The 17,091-nt window shown below is 43.7% G+C and overlaps 1 protein-coding gene across 1 annotated transcript; it reads left to right on the forward strand.

Annotated features, from left to right (window-relative positions):
- Positions 1–5,432: 5,432 nt before the first annotated feature.
- On the forward strand, positions 5,433–7,879 carry LOC125532904 (extensin-like). Its single transcript, XM_048696768.1, has 3 exons — positions 5,433–5,508; positions 6,471–6,986; positions 7,360–7,879. Exons 1-3 carry the CDS (start codon positions 5,433–5,435, stop codon positions 7,461–7,463), a joined length of 696 nt encoding a protein of 231 aa, XP_048552725.1. The 3' UTR covers positions 7,464–7,879.
- The last annotated feature ends 9,212 nt before the right edge of the window (positions 7,880–17,091 follow it).

Below are 17,091 nucleotides of genomic sequence, written 5' to 3' on the forward strand. Positions count from 1 at the left end.
GTGAAACGAGTAGGAAAATTTTTGTTTTCTGCAACGTTCCCCAACAGTATGTTGTTATGCGGTCTGACCGATAAAGATCTTCGTAGAATATGTGGGAGCCAATATGAGCATCCAGGTTCCGCTATTGGTTATTGACCGGAGACATGTCTCGATCATGTCTACATAGTTCTCGAACCCGTAGGGTCCGCACGCTTAAAGTTTCGGTGACGATTGTATTATGAGTTTATGTGATTTGATGTACCGAAGGTAGTTCGGAGTCCCGGATGAGATCGGGGACATGACGAGGAGTCTCGAAATGGTCGAGACGTAAAGATCGATATATTGGACGACTATATTCGGACATCGGAAAGGTTCCGAGTGATTCGGGTATTTTCGGGGGTATCGGGGAGTTACGGGAATACGAGGAAGAAGTAATGGGCCTCATGGGCCAAGTGGTGGAAGAGAGGAGGCAGGGCGCGCGGGCCCCCTAGCCCAAACCGAATTGGACTAGGGGGCCGGCCCCCCTTTCCTCCTTTTCCTCCTTCTCCTTCCTTCTCCTTCTACTCCTTCCTTTCCTCCTCCTAGTAGGAGTAGGAAAGGGGAGTCCTACTCCTACTAGGAGGAGGACTCCTCCTCCTGGCGCGCCCATAGAGGGCCAGCCGGCCTCCCCCCTTGCTCCTTTATATACAGGGGCAGGGGGGCACCTCTAGACACACAAGTTGATCAGTTGATCTCTCCCAGCCATGTGCGGTGCCCCCCTCCACCATATTCCACCTCGGTCATATCGTAGCGGTGCTTAGGCGAAGCCCTGCATCGATAGCAACATCATCACCGTCACCACGCCATCGTACTGACGGAACTCTCCCATGAAGCTCTGCTGGATCGGAGTTCGCGGGACGTCATCGAGCTGAACGTGTGCTGAACTCGGAGGTGCCGTGCGTTCGGTACTTGGATCGGTCGGATCGTGAAGACGTATGACTACATCAACCGCGTTGTGCTAACGCTTCCGCTTTCGGTCTACGAGGGTACGTGGACAACACTCTCCCCTCTCGTTGCTATGCATCACCATGATCTTGCGTGTGCATAGGAATTTTTTTGAAATTACTACGTTCCCCAACAGGTGCTACCTCTTGAGCACTGCGTTGGTTTTCCCTTGAAGAGGAAAGGGTGATGCAGCAAAGTAGCGGAAGTATTTCCCTCAGTTTTTGAGAACCAAGGTATCAATCCAGTAAGAGGCTACGCGTGAGTCCCTCGCACCTACACAAAACAAATAAATCCTCGCAACCAACACGATAAGGGGTTGTCAATCCCTACACGGCCACTTACAAGAGTGAGATCTGATAGATATGATAAGATAATATTTTTGGTATTTTTTATGATAAAGATGCAAAGTAAAATAAAAGGCAATGAAAATAACTAAGTGTTGGAAGATTCATATGATGAAGATAGACCCGGGGGGCATATGTTTCACTAGTGGCTTCTCTCAAGAGCATAAGTATTTTACGATGGGTGAACAAATTACTGTTGAGCAATTGATAGAATTGAGCATAGTTATGAGAATATCTAGGTATGATCATGTATATAGGCATCACGTCCGAGACAAGTAGACCGACTCCTGCCTGCATCTACTACTATTACTCCACTCATCGACCGCTATCCAGCATGCATCTAGAGTATTAAGCTCATGAAAACAGAGTAACGCCTTAAGCAAGATGACATGATGTAGAGGGATAAACTCATGAAATATGATGAAAACCCCATCTTGTTATCCTCGATGGAAACAATACAATACGTGCCTTGCTGCCCCTACTGTCACTGGGAAAGGACACCGCAAGATTGAACCCAAAGCTAAGCACTTCTCCCAATGCAAGAAAGATCAATCTAGTAGACCAAACCAAACTGATAATTCGAAGAGACTTGCAAAGATAACCAATCATACATAAAAGAATTCAGAGAAGATTCAAATATTGTTCATAGATAAACTTGATCATAAACCCACAATTCATCGGTCTCAACAAACACACCGCAAAAAGAAGATTACATCGAATAGATCTCCACAAGGGAGGGGGAGAACATTGTATTGAGATCCAAAAAGAGAGAAGAAGCCATCTAGCTAATAACTATGGACCCGTAGGTCTGAGGTAAACTACTCACACTTCATCAGAGAGGCTATGGTGTTGATGTAGAAGCCCTCCGTGATGGATGCCCCCTCCGGCGGAGCTCTGGAACAGGCCCCAAGATGGGATCTCGTGGATACAGAAAGTTGCGGCGGTGGAATTAGGGTTTTGGCTCCGTATCTGATCGTTTGGGGGTACGTAGGTATATATAGGAGGAAGGAGTACGTCGATGGAGCAACATGGGACCCACGAGGGTGGAGGGCGTGCCTGGGGGGTAGGCGCGCCCCCTACCTCGTGGCCTCCTCCTTTGTTTCTTGACGTAGGGTCCAAGTCTCCTGGATCATGTTCGGTGAGAAAATCACGTTCCCGAAGGTTTCATTCCGTTTGGACTCCGTTTGATATTCCTTTTCTTCGAAACCCTAAAATAGGCAAAAAAAACAGCAATTCTGGGTTGGGCCTCCGGTTAATAGATTAGTCCCAAAAATAATATAAAAGTGGATAATAAAGCCCAATAATGTCCAAAACAGTAGATAATATAGCATGGAGCAACCAAAAATTATAGATACGTTGGAGACGTATCACTAGGCGTGCATGGCTCGATCGCCGGGTGTAGGAATGAGGCCTGGATTTCCTTCAGTAGTGGGTGAGCCAGCTTCTTGACAATGCATGAGCAAAAAGCCTTAAGCTTAGCGAATGCAATCGCCTCTGGTGTTGTCATTCCTTGCTGAACTGAGTCTTGCACTTCTGAAAGTATCTCCCTTTCATACATGGCCAGTTCCGTGCAAGGCCTGCTCTCAAGTTCATTCGTTTCCATGTGTAAATCGCTATCAGCTGCACGGGACGTGGTCACGTCAATGGTGCCATGCAGTGAATCACAGGCCAGCATGCCCTCGACCTCTATTGGTTGTGGCTGCACTTCCTCGGGAGTAGACAGGGTATTTTCTCTTGTCGGCTCGCCAGGGATTTCTGTGTTGGGTCCACCATCGTCCTTGGAAGCAGCACCACCCTCCTGGTCGCAATCCTGATCGACATGCGTTGTTTCTCTCTCTTTGTCATGTTCCTTCTCTGCACATGCGCTCCGCTCCATGCCAACCATTTCAATATGCTTATCCTCTGTACCCACATCAGGCTGCATGCGTGGCACTAGCTGTGGAGGCTCAATCGCAAGCATCGTTGGTTCCTCCACGCGCACTGGTTCTGGCTGTGCATGCTCAATGATTGGGCAATGTGGCGGATTATCAATGGCCACCTCTCCCGTGGGGATAATTGCATCATGATTGGTCTCTTTTCCCGGAGCATCTGCCGCCCTATCAGTCCGGCTTTGACCGCATGGAGGCTCTGTCTCATGCGGTGTCGAAGCATCGTTGGGTCCCCCTGGCAGGCACGGGTCATCATTTGGAGCAATCAAGCGATCCACCACTGCGTCGTTGATTGGCTGGCGTGCGTCGGTCTCCTCGATCCCAGGCCTCGGGTTCAAATTTTCTCGCCCCACCGCGACCAAAGCCTCCCCACACTGTGTGGACAGCCGGTCAAAAGTAGAAATCCTGACAGACAACCTATCTCTTATCGGCATGACGGCACCTCCAGCTGTCACCATCGTCCTTGCTTCCATTGGCGGGAGGCGCCAATTGTCACCAGCGGCACCCGGCGTGCATGGAGGTGCACCGTTCGAGCTGGCCACCCCTTGTCCGCGAGAGTCCCGTGTGCCAAACCGCCATGGCAAGCGCCGAGGAACAACAGCAGGCGCAGCATCACCGCTGATTCTCCCATCTGATGGCACCCCACTTTGATCGCTTCCGGATGGAACTCCCGGGAATAATGGCTCATCCCAATTGTTGTAATCCACCACAGAATCCAGATGAATTAGCACTTTGTATTGCAGCATTGGCGGCATCGTCAGAGGCGACACCAGCCCTGGCTTTGGAATTGCCAGCCATCGGAGCGAGGGAATTGAATCCGGCTCTGCCGTCCAGGCTGTGAGCTTGAACGCTGACAGGTCCCGACGCGAGCTGGACTCCGGCGCCACCATATCCACCAGGCAAGAAGTGCCCAGTAGATCTTCCACAACCTCACGCTCCCAAGCATGCGGCAGAATTCCCTCCATCACGAGCGACACCTTGTAACTTTGCTGCAAATGCACAACTTGCGCTTGCCGATTCCACTGCCTGAAGAAGAGGCGGACTCCCTGAAACTCAATGAACAGCGCCGCCGCTACCAAACCGCGATGCTCCTGGCGTGGCAAAACCACCAAGAAATCTTCTGGCCTGAAGCAGTGCACCGATATCCACTCTGGCTCGACGCCAACCACTGCCTCCAGGGCTTGCAGAATGAACTCCGGCCTGATGTCGTGCCGAGCCCCACCAGCGTACGCCACCATGGCAAACTGCAGCCTCCTCTCGAGGTCTTCCATGCTCCCGGTGCGTCAAACGACCTAGAGCTCATGCGATCTGATGTCTTCAGACGGTGAATGCTCAAGACGCGGAACGCAGAGACTTGGCCAAGCGACAGGAGCAACAGCCACAGATGGTGGAGGCGGCGACACCCTGGAAGGGCCACCACCTAGAGCACGGGGTGGCGCCGCCTTGCGCGCAACCTTGGTCGCCGTCATCCTCCGAAGCTCCTCCTCCGGCTAGGGACTCCTCGGCCTCTTGCAATCCTTGGACTCATGGCCTGGCAGCTTGCAGCGAAAACAGAAGACTTGGTTGGTACAGTCTTTCTTGAAGTGCCCTTCCTCAAAGCACTTGTAGCATAATCCATCCATCTCCGGCAAGGCCTGCCGGCGTTCGCGAGCCGCAGGCTGCCCGCGGTGAGGGCTAGCGCTCGCGCTTGAGGTTTGGCGGCGCCTCCACATCTCCTTCCTGGAAGGTCGAGGTTGCTCCCATGTCCCCACCGCAGCCGGCGCATCCGGCCCAAGCGGTGGAGCCGCGGGTCCATGCGCTCCTGAAGCCTCGGAGCTGGAGGAGATGCCCAGGCCCGAGACGACTGGCCGCTCCCTGGAGGGCCTGAAGGTGGAGGTGACGGAGAGGGGGCTGTTGGCCATGGTCCAGATCTGGCGACCTGCGAGGGGGAAGGGTGCCGGACAGGGGAGGTGGACGCCGGGGTTAGAGTGACCAGCACCGGGAGGAGGGTGGACGCCGGGGCCGAAGCGACCAGCGGCGAGGGAGGGTGGACACCGCCGCCGGAGTGGCGAGCGGCAGTGCGCGCTAGGCGGAGAGGGGGAGGGCTAATCCCTAGCCCAGAAACTGAAAGACAGAGAGAGACGGACGATACTATTAATCAAGCCGTTGGTGTCCTTTTTTCGTTCTCTCATTCCCCTGATTTCGTCGATAGTCGTCCATGTCCTGCTTTCCGTCGGGGCAGGTGTTGGCCGCGGAGGCACTCCGGCAGGCCAAGAGGATTGTACGGCTGGAAAGTTAGTCAATTTCATGATTAATTTCATAATATAAATCATGATTAAACTATTATTAACATACAACAATCTAGCATTCTAGAATAACTGAGCAACAGCATCGCACATGTAACATCTATCATAATTAGAGACATGATCAGATCACAGTTCACATCCCACATACTGATCATTCGTAGATTAAGTAGCCATGGTTTGTTGCAGAGTTGATGTTGGTGATGACTGGTCACAACAAACGTTGGTGACGACGGGCGCAACATCGCCTGATCTTTGGTGGAAGACGACCTGTGCTGACAGAGTATGCAAAGCACTTCCCAAAAATTTAATATGTCCTTTCCCTGTGTAGAATCACAAGGACGAAGGGTTTCGGAGACCTAGTGTCCCGCTCGGCGGTGAACGCCGATGTTCGGGCGGAGTAGACTACGATGACGACGCAAATTGTGAGATCAGACAAAAACCTAACTTGTTTCGATATGTCTTTGGCCATGACAGGTAAGCCGTATATATAGGAGAACCAGAGGCGATTGCCCATGCTCGAGCCCGGCCTGGCGAGCACGTGGAGGTGGTCTTCTCTTTCTTTCCTCAATACATATGTACCACTATTATATGCCTACACATTTTCTGCGATCGATCCAACTTAGTTACCATACGAGGTCTATGAATATATACAAACTTAATCAACTATTCTTCGCATGAGGACGATGAACAAAAGTGTAGGCATCCTATAATGTATGCAGTTTTCTATGAAGAAAAATGGAATAAAAATTAAATTAAAATAAAATAGTGATATCTTCTAAAGAAGGATAGAATAGTGGCCTTGGTATTACTCATTAAGAAGAAAGAAAAAACAAACAATAACAAAATGCTCATAATATATATATATGGTGGGTCTATTCTAATAACACCCTTAAAAGTGTGATTCTAATAACACCACCTCCTTATTCTGATAACACCCGGCGACGACACAGACGAAAACCAACCCCACCGGCCCACCCCACTCACCACTCTCTCTTCTCCACCTTCTTCCCCCGATCCCCTCCACCTTCCTCCCCCGATCCACAAGTCCACCTGCCACACCTTCCCCCAACCCCCTCATGCCGCGACCCCGGCCGGCCAACGGCCTCCGCGCGCCGCGGATCCCCCGGTGGCCCACCCCCCTCCCCCACCAGAAAATGCGACCGGCCGCCCTCGCCCCACCACATCCCGCTCCGCCGCCCGCCAAACGTCCCGCCCCGCCGTGGTGCACCATCTCACCGCACCTTCGCCCCGCCGCAGCCCACTGTCCCAGCGTTGCTGCACCCCCGCCCCGACCACCTTCCCCGCGAGCGCCGCCCCAGCCACCCCACCTCCAACACGCACAAAACCGGCTGGATCCGGCCGGCAACCACACTGTATTTCCCCGACGAGCAACTCCCACATCCACATCGCCGCGCTGCCATGGGAGTGGAGGTTAATGGATGGTGCTCAGGGGGCAGATCCCGCAGGTTCGCCTCCTCTCTTCACGGAGCTCGAGCGCAACAGTGCCGCCGCCGGCTACCTTCTGCCTTCCTCCCCATCTTTCTTGGGATCCCACGCGAGGAAGGTCAAACGGCAGGTTGCTGGTCTCCTTCCCCTCCTGCAGGTCGCCGCCGCAGCCCATGCCTCCCGCGGTGGTCAGGGGCGGCTTGCCGCTGCCTCAGGTCATGGTCGCTCTGCCGGGGCAAAGCGTCTGGCGGCTCGGCGCAGAATTTCTCTTGTAGTCCACACAGAGGACGCACGTGGGGCAATCGCTGACTATGTGCAGCTCACTATTTTTCCTTCTGTTCTTTGTGTATGAAAATGAACCAATTTGATAGTTTTTGACTTTTTGTGTTTCAGTTTTTGCCGTCCGTTGCAGCTCGGTTGTGCGCGTGCAGTCCACCCATCTCCTCCACTGCATCCCTAGCAGCGGGGGCCTCACAGTCCACATCGACAGCAGATGAAGCTCCAGCCAGCGGGTTTTTTCGATTTTTTGCCGTGGCCGGCGAGAGAACCGTGCGGCTCGAAGTTCCATCGGTTGCCCTGCAGTTCCTTCGCTTCCTTCGGCACCGACGCGCGCCAATAATGTGTGTTTTCAGTATATTTGTATTGTTCATGCAGTGCACATGTGCACCTTCCGTAGTGCGCTAGACTGGTTCGTGCAGTGCAGAACGGACACCTATTAAAAATTAGGGGAAACCGTATGCATACAACTACTCGTCTAGTGTAGAACACATGAATGGAAAAAAGAAAAGAAAAACTTCCCAGCAGTGCAGAACACTCTATTTTTTCTTTGTAAAATCTTTCTTTGTAAAAAGCAATGCGCTCGGTGAACCGAAGAAGTACATTTTTCAAAATTATTGTAGTTCATTGTTAAAAAGTTTGTGGTTCCCTTATTGCAGTGCACACGAAAGTAAGATTGCATCTAAAATTGCATTGGGAGTTGCAGTGCACTTCGTTTTCACGTACACACAATGATTTTTACTTCGTTTGATGCAGTGTGGTTTCGGTCTGAAGCAGTGCACTGATCCATCTGATGCAGTGCACTTCGTTGTCGTGTACACATGACGATTTTCAGTCCGTTTTGATGCAGTGCGGTTTCGGTCTGAAGCAATGCACTCATCTGTCTCAAAGCAGTGCACTTCGTTCGTCGTGTACGCTTGACAATTTTCAGTCTGTTAGACGCAGTGCATTTTTAATCTAAAGTAGTGCACTCATTTGTCTGATGCAGTGCACACGACGATTTGGGTGTCGTAAAAAACAGAGTGTCCGCATTTTTGTAAAAATCAAAACTGCTCTTAAACCATAAGGAATTAGCGGAAGTGTTCTACATGAAAAAGTTGCACCTCATCGATATCTTTCCGACGGCATATCATTTGAATCATTTCGACTAGCGGTTTGTGAAAATTTCGCGAAAAACGGCCGCTGCCACACGTCGTCCGCCGCACGGTTTTCAAAATTAACTTAAAACCATAAGGAATCTCAAAAACATTTCAACGTATTAAAGTTGCGCTTCGCCCATAGCTTTCCAACGACATATTACATGCCTCGTTTCGACAAACGGTTAGAAAATTGGAGCGAAAACAATACCGAAAATTTCAAAAATTTCAAAAAACAGAATTCCGCGATTTAATAAATTCGAAACTGCTCTTAAACCGTAACGAATTAGAGAAAATAATAGATATGAAAAAGATGCGCCTCGACGATATCTATCCAACGGCGTATCGTTTGCCTTATTCCGATGAGCGGTTTATAAAAAAACACGAAAAAACGCTCGCTGCCACTCGTCATCCGCCGCACCATTTTCAAAACTACTCCTAAACCGTAAGGAATCTCGAAAAGTGTTCAACATAGAGAAGTTGCGCCTAATCCATAGCTTTCCAACGATATATTATACGTCTCGTTCCGATAAACGGTTAAAAAACTAGAGCGAAAACAGTACCGGAAAAACACTGCGTACAGTTTTTTACGACACGAAGTTCACTCATGTGAGTACTGCAGCACACTTGGTTCAAACAATGACATGCCCTTGCATTGAGCGTGCAGTGCGGAAGTGTTATCAGAATAACTATTCTGATAATATTATCATAATAGACCGGCTATATATATATATATATATATATATATATATATATATATATATAGGGTCGCGCTATTCGTCACCCTAGGTGAGGCATAGTTATTCTTCACCCCCTTCTATTTTACTATCAATGCACCGTAAATTTACGTTCCGTAAGTTTTGTCTTATTTCCGACGCAAAAAGGGACCGTAAGAAAATATATAATCGCCGTAAAAAATATTTTATGTTATGTAAAATTACAAACATAAAAATATAGTCTAAAATACACATAAACTGCAAATTTTCTTGTCTTATGACCTATATTTTTATTTTCTTATGTCAAATTTTACGTAGTGAATCAATAGGAATGTAACTATCTGAATTCGAAATGTAATTTAATTATGAAATGATCGTAAGATTACCTCGGGTGAAGAATAACTTATTCTGCACCCTGGTTGATGAATAGTAACACTATATATATAGGACAACACTATTCTAATCCTGGGATTAGAATAGTTATTTGGATCACAACGCCTATATAGGGCGCGAGCGAGGACCTCTCGAACTCCACAGAAAAGAAAAAAAAAGAAACTAACCCAACCCCGATCCTTCCCACATCCTTCGATGTCGCCGCCACCAGCCCACTGTGCGCCGCCGTCGCCGCCCGCCCGTCCCAGCGCCCCGTCGCCGCCGCCCTCCCGCCCGTCCCTGTGCGCCGCTGCCGCCGCCCGCACGCCCCGCTGCGCCGTTGTTTCCAATCACCCCGGGCGACCGCCACCCCAATCCTTCGCCGCCGAGACCCAACCTCCTAGGGAACGGGCGCCGGCCGCCAACCGTTCCTCTAGCACCGGACCGTCCACACGTACGGCTACGACCCTGCGCCATCAGCCCCCAATCGTCGCGGCACACCTGCTCCTCGACGCCGACAATCCCGGCAACATCTGCTCCGATGAGACCAGCGCACCGCCCAACACAGATTGATGGTGGACGGTGTTGGGACCTCCTTCCTCCCGATGCCTCTATCGTCATGCAGGTATTCACCCTCCATTGCTTCTCTGAACTCTTGGTGCAGAAGGATTTGACCTTCTCTGAGCATTAGTTTCTGTGTTTGTCCTCTGAAAAAACTACACTTGAATGACACTTCTATATGTCTGATGGAGGAACTAACCAGGTGGTGCGATATAGGTTCCCAGGACATATTGAACTTCAGAGAAAATCACTTCCAGGTGGGACGGAAAGTCATGAGAAACAAATATGTCCAACCCATCAGCTGTAGATGTCTGCACTCCCTACAAAAGTAAAGAGGTCGGATCTCCTAAATCCTCATCTGAAGCTGTGAAAAACCAATGAGAAAACATGGATTAAAATGTAGTATGTGCAATTGTGGTACCTCTGGAGCTGTCTCCAAGAAGCAGGGAAGAACACTTGTAGCGATAAGAAATGATGTCCCCAAGAAATCCAGTCCCGGGCGGCTATATATCACTCGATCATCTTGGTTAAGACAAAAAGAAACTTTACTGTTTCATGTCATAGAGCTGGAGCAGCCATACGTTTCTGCAAGACGGGTGTAGCGGTGATGGTGCTGGCTTTTGGCATCAATGTTGCTTTTGTTTTTGCCAAAGCATGCTTCCTTGCTTGCACCAGTAGACAATGCCATGCTGCTGCTGATCCTCTTTGGGATATCTCTTTTCTTTTTGTTCTGTTCTTCTTTTTCATCCCTTTCTTTCTCTCTATAGATAGCAGAATCTACATTTTTTCTGTTTCATTTAAGCATCAAGGGCATGTGTTTAACTTTAATCGCCATGGATTATATGTACTTCAGTAAGAAAACGTGGTGTACCTCCTTTTTCTGCAGATCATTCTCAAACATAGATACTGCCTCTAGTACAGCCCTTTGTGTGAACTTCAGTGCAAATTGATACATGTTTACTGTAAGAAACCACTAGCAAATCATACATTCGTAAACCAGTTAACTGACCAGGAGAACGGATCATCGTCTTGTTGTATTTGTTTGTGGTACAGCCGTACATGTATATATGATTGTACAATCTCTCTTTGCCAGTAAAGGTACTGACAATTAGAACATATATGAAAAGAGAACAACTAAAAACAACTGAAACAAAATTACAGCCCATATGATGTCCCCCAAATTATAACCCCATGGCAATTATTTGAACAAACTATGTGCCGAAGTCCAAAGACGAGTCCAACGCCAGATATAACTGGTCACTGGAGTATGTAGGCAAAAATTATACTGTTATGTATTTCAGCATAGATGAACGCACATCCTCCATGAAAGCCACAACCTCCTCCTGAAAAGTTATACTATTAGTTCCTCTTCTTGTGTTTGTCCTCTGAAAAAGCTACATTTTGGCTGCATGAAGTCTGTGTAGCCAAAATGTATTAACCTTCTAATTGTTGCACTTGGTCTGTGCGCATTTTACTTTATCCATTTGGCTAATAACTGTTGTCCCCCTATAAGTTTGTAGTTATTGGTTATTATAACTGAATTTTTTATTTTAGTTTGCAACGTACAGCACAATAATTTTTTGCAGAGAGTTCAACTAAACAATAATTTCAGAGCAATTAGAAAGAAGGTCAAACACATTTACGTTGGAAGGTCATTGTTACTATGAATGTTCATTTTGGGAAAATGACAACATATGGAAAAAAATAGCTCCTACTGTTATTGCTTACTTCCATAGCAAAAGGAAATTACATTGGAAAACTTATGCATTGTCCAGAGAGGACTTGGGGCGTCCACCCACACCAACATATGATCATTCATGCATACGTTGTAAACAATATGAGAAGTTCAAAATATGCTACTCCCTTGTACCCATAATAATTATCGTGTGTTTTAGTTTAAATTTAAACTAAACCATGCCAATAGAATAAAATCAAGAAGTCCAAATTAAACCATGTCAATAGAATAAAATCAAGAAGTCCAAATTAAAAACATGGAGCAGTCCGGTGTTTATAAAACCTAAGGGTTTCCACATTATCAAAGAATAAAACGAAGAAGTTCGAAAAATAATGAAGCAAATATAAAATTTACAATAAATGGATTTTCTTGTTCAATTTAAAAAATAGAGGGAATTCACAATACATTTTTTTGTGAAGTGAAAAAAAATCAAGTTTTTAAAGAACTAAAAATAGAGTAGATTGATGTTTACAAACCAAGAAGTCCAATTAAAAAAATAGAGCAGTTCGATATTTATAAGAAAAACTCAGATTTTCCATGTTACTAAAGAATAAAAATGACGAAGTTCAAATTAAAAAAGAGGAGTAGTTCGATGTATACGGGAACTAAAATTATTACTTTTTGTAAGGAAAAATAAAAGTATGAAGTTCAATTTACAAAAAAAATGTTTGATGCTTATTTAAAAAGATATTTCCTTTCTAAGAAATATGACTAAGAAGTTGAAATTAAAATAACAGAGAAGTTCGAAGTGTATAAAAAACTTAGATTTCTCGCAAGAAGTTCACGTGCACCTTCGTGCACAGTTTAGAATTTATATTGCGAGACGTTCGACGTCTAATTACATGTTTTAAAAATGGAAAAACATGACGTCCAACCTTCAATTGCGTGTAGTTCGACGCATACACAAAAATGTGATAGAAGTTCATAGTTAAAACAACGAGAAGTTCAAGTACGACAAGGAATGCATTTCAGGTGAGAATACAAGTATAGAAAAATAAAAACTTAAAATGTTTGTTGGAATATGTTCAAGTGCTATGTCAAGGGAAGTTCAAAAAAATTTCTAAGAGGGGTTCACCTTGTATTTCCATGTTCAAAACCACACAATTTTTTTTGTGTTTTAAAATAATTCTCTCAATCCACAAAGAAGTTCAGTTATTATTTGGGAGCAATTTGATTTTGAAAAGAAAATAAAAAATTCAAATTATAAAAATGGAAATAGTTAATGTACTACATGGTGTGTTTTTAATATGAGAAAAATGAATTAAAAGGAAAGGTTTCTCCTTGTTATTAAAGAATGGAAACAAAAAGTTCAAAAATTAAATAACAAGAAGTTCAACTTTTAATAATAGAGCGCTTCAAAATTTCATAAAAAAGATTAAGAAATAAAACCAGGAAGTCCATATTAAAAAGATGGAGAAGTTCGATGATTATAGAAAAACTCAGATTTTCCTCGTTATTAAAGATTGGAAAAAAGAAGTTCAAAAATTAAATAACAAGAAGTTCAACTTTTAATAGTTGAGCGCTTTAAAATTTCATAAAAAAGATTAAGAAATTCAAATTAATATTCATAAAAAAACTCATATATTTTCATGTAACCGAGATAAGTTCACATTGATAACTGCCAGAAGTTCACGTACTACACTGTGTGCATTTGGTATTAAAAAGAATAAAAAAGCAAAGACTAATTTTGATTATTGTTATAAGTTCAAGTCCTCCGTCGGAGAAAGTTAAAAAATTATTGTGGGAGTGGTTTATACAAAAGGATTACCATTTGTGTAACACTTGACGATTGGATGAGAAAATTACAAACAAAAAATACGTCACAGAAGTTCAACGTGAAAAGAGTGGAAGTTCACCTACTACACTGAATGAATATCAGATGAAAAACTTTTAAAATCGTCGCGAGTATGAAAAAATGATCAAGACATGAAAGTTGCGTGTTTACAACAGTTTCCATCGGTATATCACTTGCTCAATTTGAATGAGTGGATGGAAAGTTACGAGTAGTGGATGGAGAGCTGAGAGCAAAAAAATCCCGTGAAAAACAGAGTGAAGTTCAAGCACACACGCTGAGAAGTTCAAGTTGTTCATGTGGTACATATTTGAAGAATCTGTTTCGCGATAAAGACAGAACGCATGATCCCGCCATTTTCGAAATTACTTGAAAACGGCTAGGAATCAGAGAAAACCATCAACATGAAAATGTTTCGCATTTTTCGTAGCTTTTCAGCGGTATATTATTTGCCCCATTCCGATAAAGTTTGTAGAAATTACGGCGAAAATATGTTTTTCGCCATTTTCGAAACTGACTTAAAACCGTAAAGAATTGGGAGAAACAATACATACCAAAAAGTTTCGCATTTGTTCAAGCTTTCCAACGCCATATCATTTGCTGCATTCGGATGTACGGTTAAAAAATTAGCTCGAAATACGAACTCGGTAGGACTTGGACCATTTTCTAAATTACTGTTAAACCATTCAAAATTAGAAAAAAAACATTCAAGATGAAAAAGTAGCGCATTTTCATAAGCTTTCCAACGCCGTATCATATGCCTCCATTGGATTAGCCGTTTAGAAAAGACATCGAAAAAATGAACTCAGCTGTTCGGTTTACGAAATTTTACGTTTTTTCAAATTACTCTTTAACCATAGGGAATTAGAGAAAACTTTCAACATGTGGAAGGAGCGGTTTTGAAGCAGCTTTCCAACGCCATATTATATGCCTCATTTCGATAAACCGTTTAGAAATGCGATCGAAAATACGATTCACGTTTTTTGTGCGAAGAAAAAACGGTTTTCAAAACTGCTCTTAAACCGCTTATATTTTGCCAAAAAATTAAGTTGGGTCATGATATTGGTCTCCATAGCTTTCCAACGATATATCGCAAGCCCCATTTGGGCAATGTTGGCGGAAGTTCAACCTAGTTCATAGTGAAGTTCAACGTACTACTAGCGGGGCAGGTCAGGTTGTGATCAGAATATTATTTTGATCCCGTGATCAGAATAGTGTTTATGTATATTATATATATATATATATATATATATGGGACACCTAGGTGCCTAGGCACCTTGCCTAGTTGCCGTTAGATCGAATCGTATCATCTTTTTTATTATGTATAGATGAGTTATTGGGTCTGACCCGTTAAAAAATAGGTTAATATTTTGAATTATATCTCATCGTTTAAGAAATAAGTTTCCATTTGTGTGTTTGTCATGCATACCCCGTTCGAACATTCCAAAAGTAATTGATATCCGCCAATTAAATACCTTACAAAGAATTTTGCATGGCGTGGACATTATGGAAAGGGGATATGATGGCAATGAAATACTTTCCAAAGATGTGGATGTCATCAACGGGACATTGTTTGAACAAATCAAGCCGATGAAAATAATTTTCCATCATACCTTCCAAATAGTTTTGCATGGCGTGTCAATTATGGAAAGGTATAACTAGTCAATTAAATACCATCCAAAGATGCGCGTGTAATTAATGGTCCATTGTTTGAACATTTCGAACTGAAATGATTTTCCATACCTATTGACATGTATGATAGGCACAAGTTAAAATATAAAGGTATTTCATAATTACGAATTTCTGTAAAACAATTATCATTTGTTGAATGTTATTTATTTTATTAGTCTTGGTCATGTAGGTATATACCTATAATAAAAAAATATCTCCCGCACAAAATAAATTTAAAAAATATCTCTACATTTGTTAGTCTGGTCGTGTGGGTATGTACCTATGATAGGTGCAAATTAAAATGTAAAGTTATTTTATCATTATGAATTTTTGTAAAAAAAATTAATCATTGAATGTCATTTATTCTATAGACGTGGGTATATCATAAAGATGATCTTTAATTGCACTAGTGGCTAAATCTTCAGGGTATATTAAAAACATTTATTAGAGATACGAAAATGATTAGGAAATGTGAAATATAAATTTTACTGGATGGAATAAGACAAGCACTACCGAGATCACAGATACTCAACAAGGAAAAAGGATGATACTCGGCGAAATGCAAGTTCACCAAGTTCCTGCTGGCTGGGTTTTAAACTCAAAACACTTGGCAAAATGATGACACTCGACTAACATGATCTTTGCATAGTGTTATGCAAAAAGGAAATGCATGTGAAATCATAAAGATCTTTGTGGCGCTGTTAGTATTAAGTAGCAACAGTGTGTCTTCTTAGGTATACAATGCCCAGTGTTTTAGTACGTACCATTTTATAGGTTTTCTTTTGATTGTGCATGACTAATTGCTCCGCAATAAATCGATTTCTACCACATCAATTAGATATTTTCTAGGAAATCAATGTGTGATTAAATGTTATATAATTCTTGTGTTGATGTTAGTTTATATTAACGTGGCCAATACCATATAAGATCTAATTTTTTCTGCAAGGAATATAATATATTCTTTAGTTAGATTAGTGGTTATATCTCTAGGGTATATGCAAAAATAGTTGTGATATACATATGGCGAATCTAGTACGGCGCCCATTTGACACACTACCAGCACCATCCAACTCATTTAGCTAAAAAATTTGTGTCCGTTCGATCCATGTATCATATACATGTAATACAAATCTTGTTGGATGTAGAGCCATTCCGATGGAAAAGAAAAATAGAGTAGGGAATCATAAAGATCATTATCGTAATTCTAATAAAATGGAACCATGTATCTGCTCGTGTACATTATTGTCAATTTTGGATGAAAAGCAAGCTTTACGAAATTGCGTTGGGTGAATATCTTGTTGGACGTAGAGCCATTCCGATGGAAAAGAAAAATAGAGTAGGGAATCATAAAGATCATTATCGTAATTCTAATAAAATGGAACCATGTATCTGCTCGTGTACATTATTGTCAATTTTGGATGAAAAGCAAGCTTTACGAAATTGCGTTGGGTGAATATCTTGTTGGACGTAGAGCCATTCCGATGGAAAAGAAAAATAGAGTAGGGAATCATAAAGATCATTATCGTAATTCTAATAAAATGGAACCATGTATCTGCTCGTGTACATTATTGTCAATTTTGGATGAAAAGCAAGCTTTACGAAATTACGTTGCGTGAATAACTAAAGATCACCACGGGTGGAAGTATTATACCCCCATAGGTTGTGCTATGTGGGTAGGCATTGTTTAATAATTTGCATGGTGTTGTGTAGGTATCTCTCAACGATAATCATTTAAAATTGGAGGTATCTAATACCTATTACTATAAAACAACCATGTAGGTATGCATCTTGTGTACTACATACTCACAAAATTTGGTGGATTATAAGTTGACTATATGAACTTAGGGATGTCATAGTAAGATTGTT

This window comes from Triticum urartu, chromosome 1 (assembly GCF_003073215.2).
Source record: "Triticum urartu cultivar G1812 chromosome 1, Tu2.1, whole genome shotgun sequence".
Lineage (NCBI taxonomy): Eukaryota > Viridiplantae > Streptophyta > Magnoliopsida > Poales > Poaceae > Triticum > Triticum urartu.

What these genes read in the sequence shown, in the direction of transcription:
- LOC125532904 (XM_048696768.1), top strand. Translation starts at nt 5,433, where the DNA reads ATGTCCTGCTTTCCGTCGGGGCAGGTGTTGGCCGCGGAGGCACTCCGG. An exon ending in GAGGATTGTACGGCTGGAAA is followed by an intron (nt 5,509 to 6,470) that starts GTTAGTCAATTT and finishes GCGACGACACAG; the next exon opens with ACGAAAACCAACCCCACCGG. An exon ending in TCAGGGGGCAGATCCCGCAG is followed by an intron (nt 6,987 to 7,359) that starts GTTCGCCTCCTC and finishes TTTGTGTTTCAG; the next exon opens with TTTTTGCCGTCCGTTGCAGC.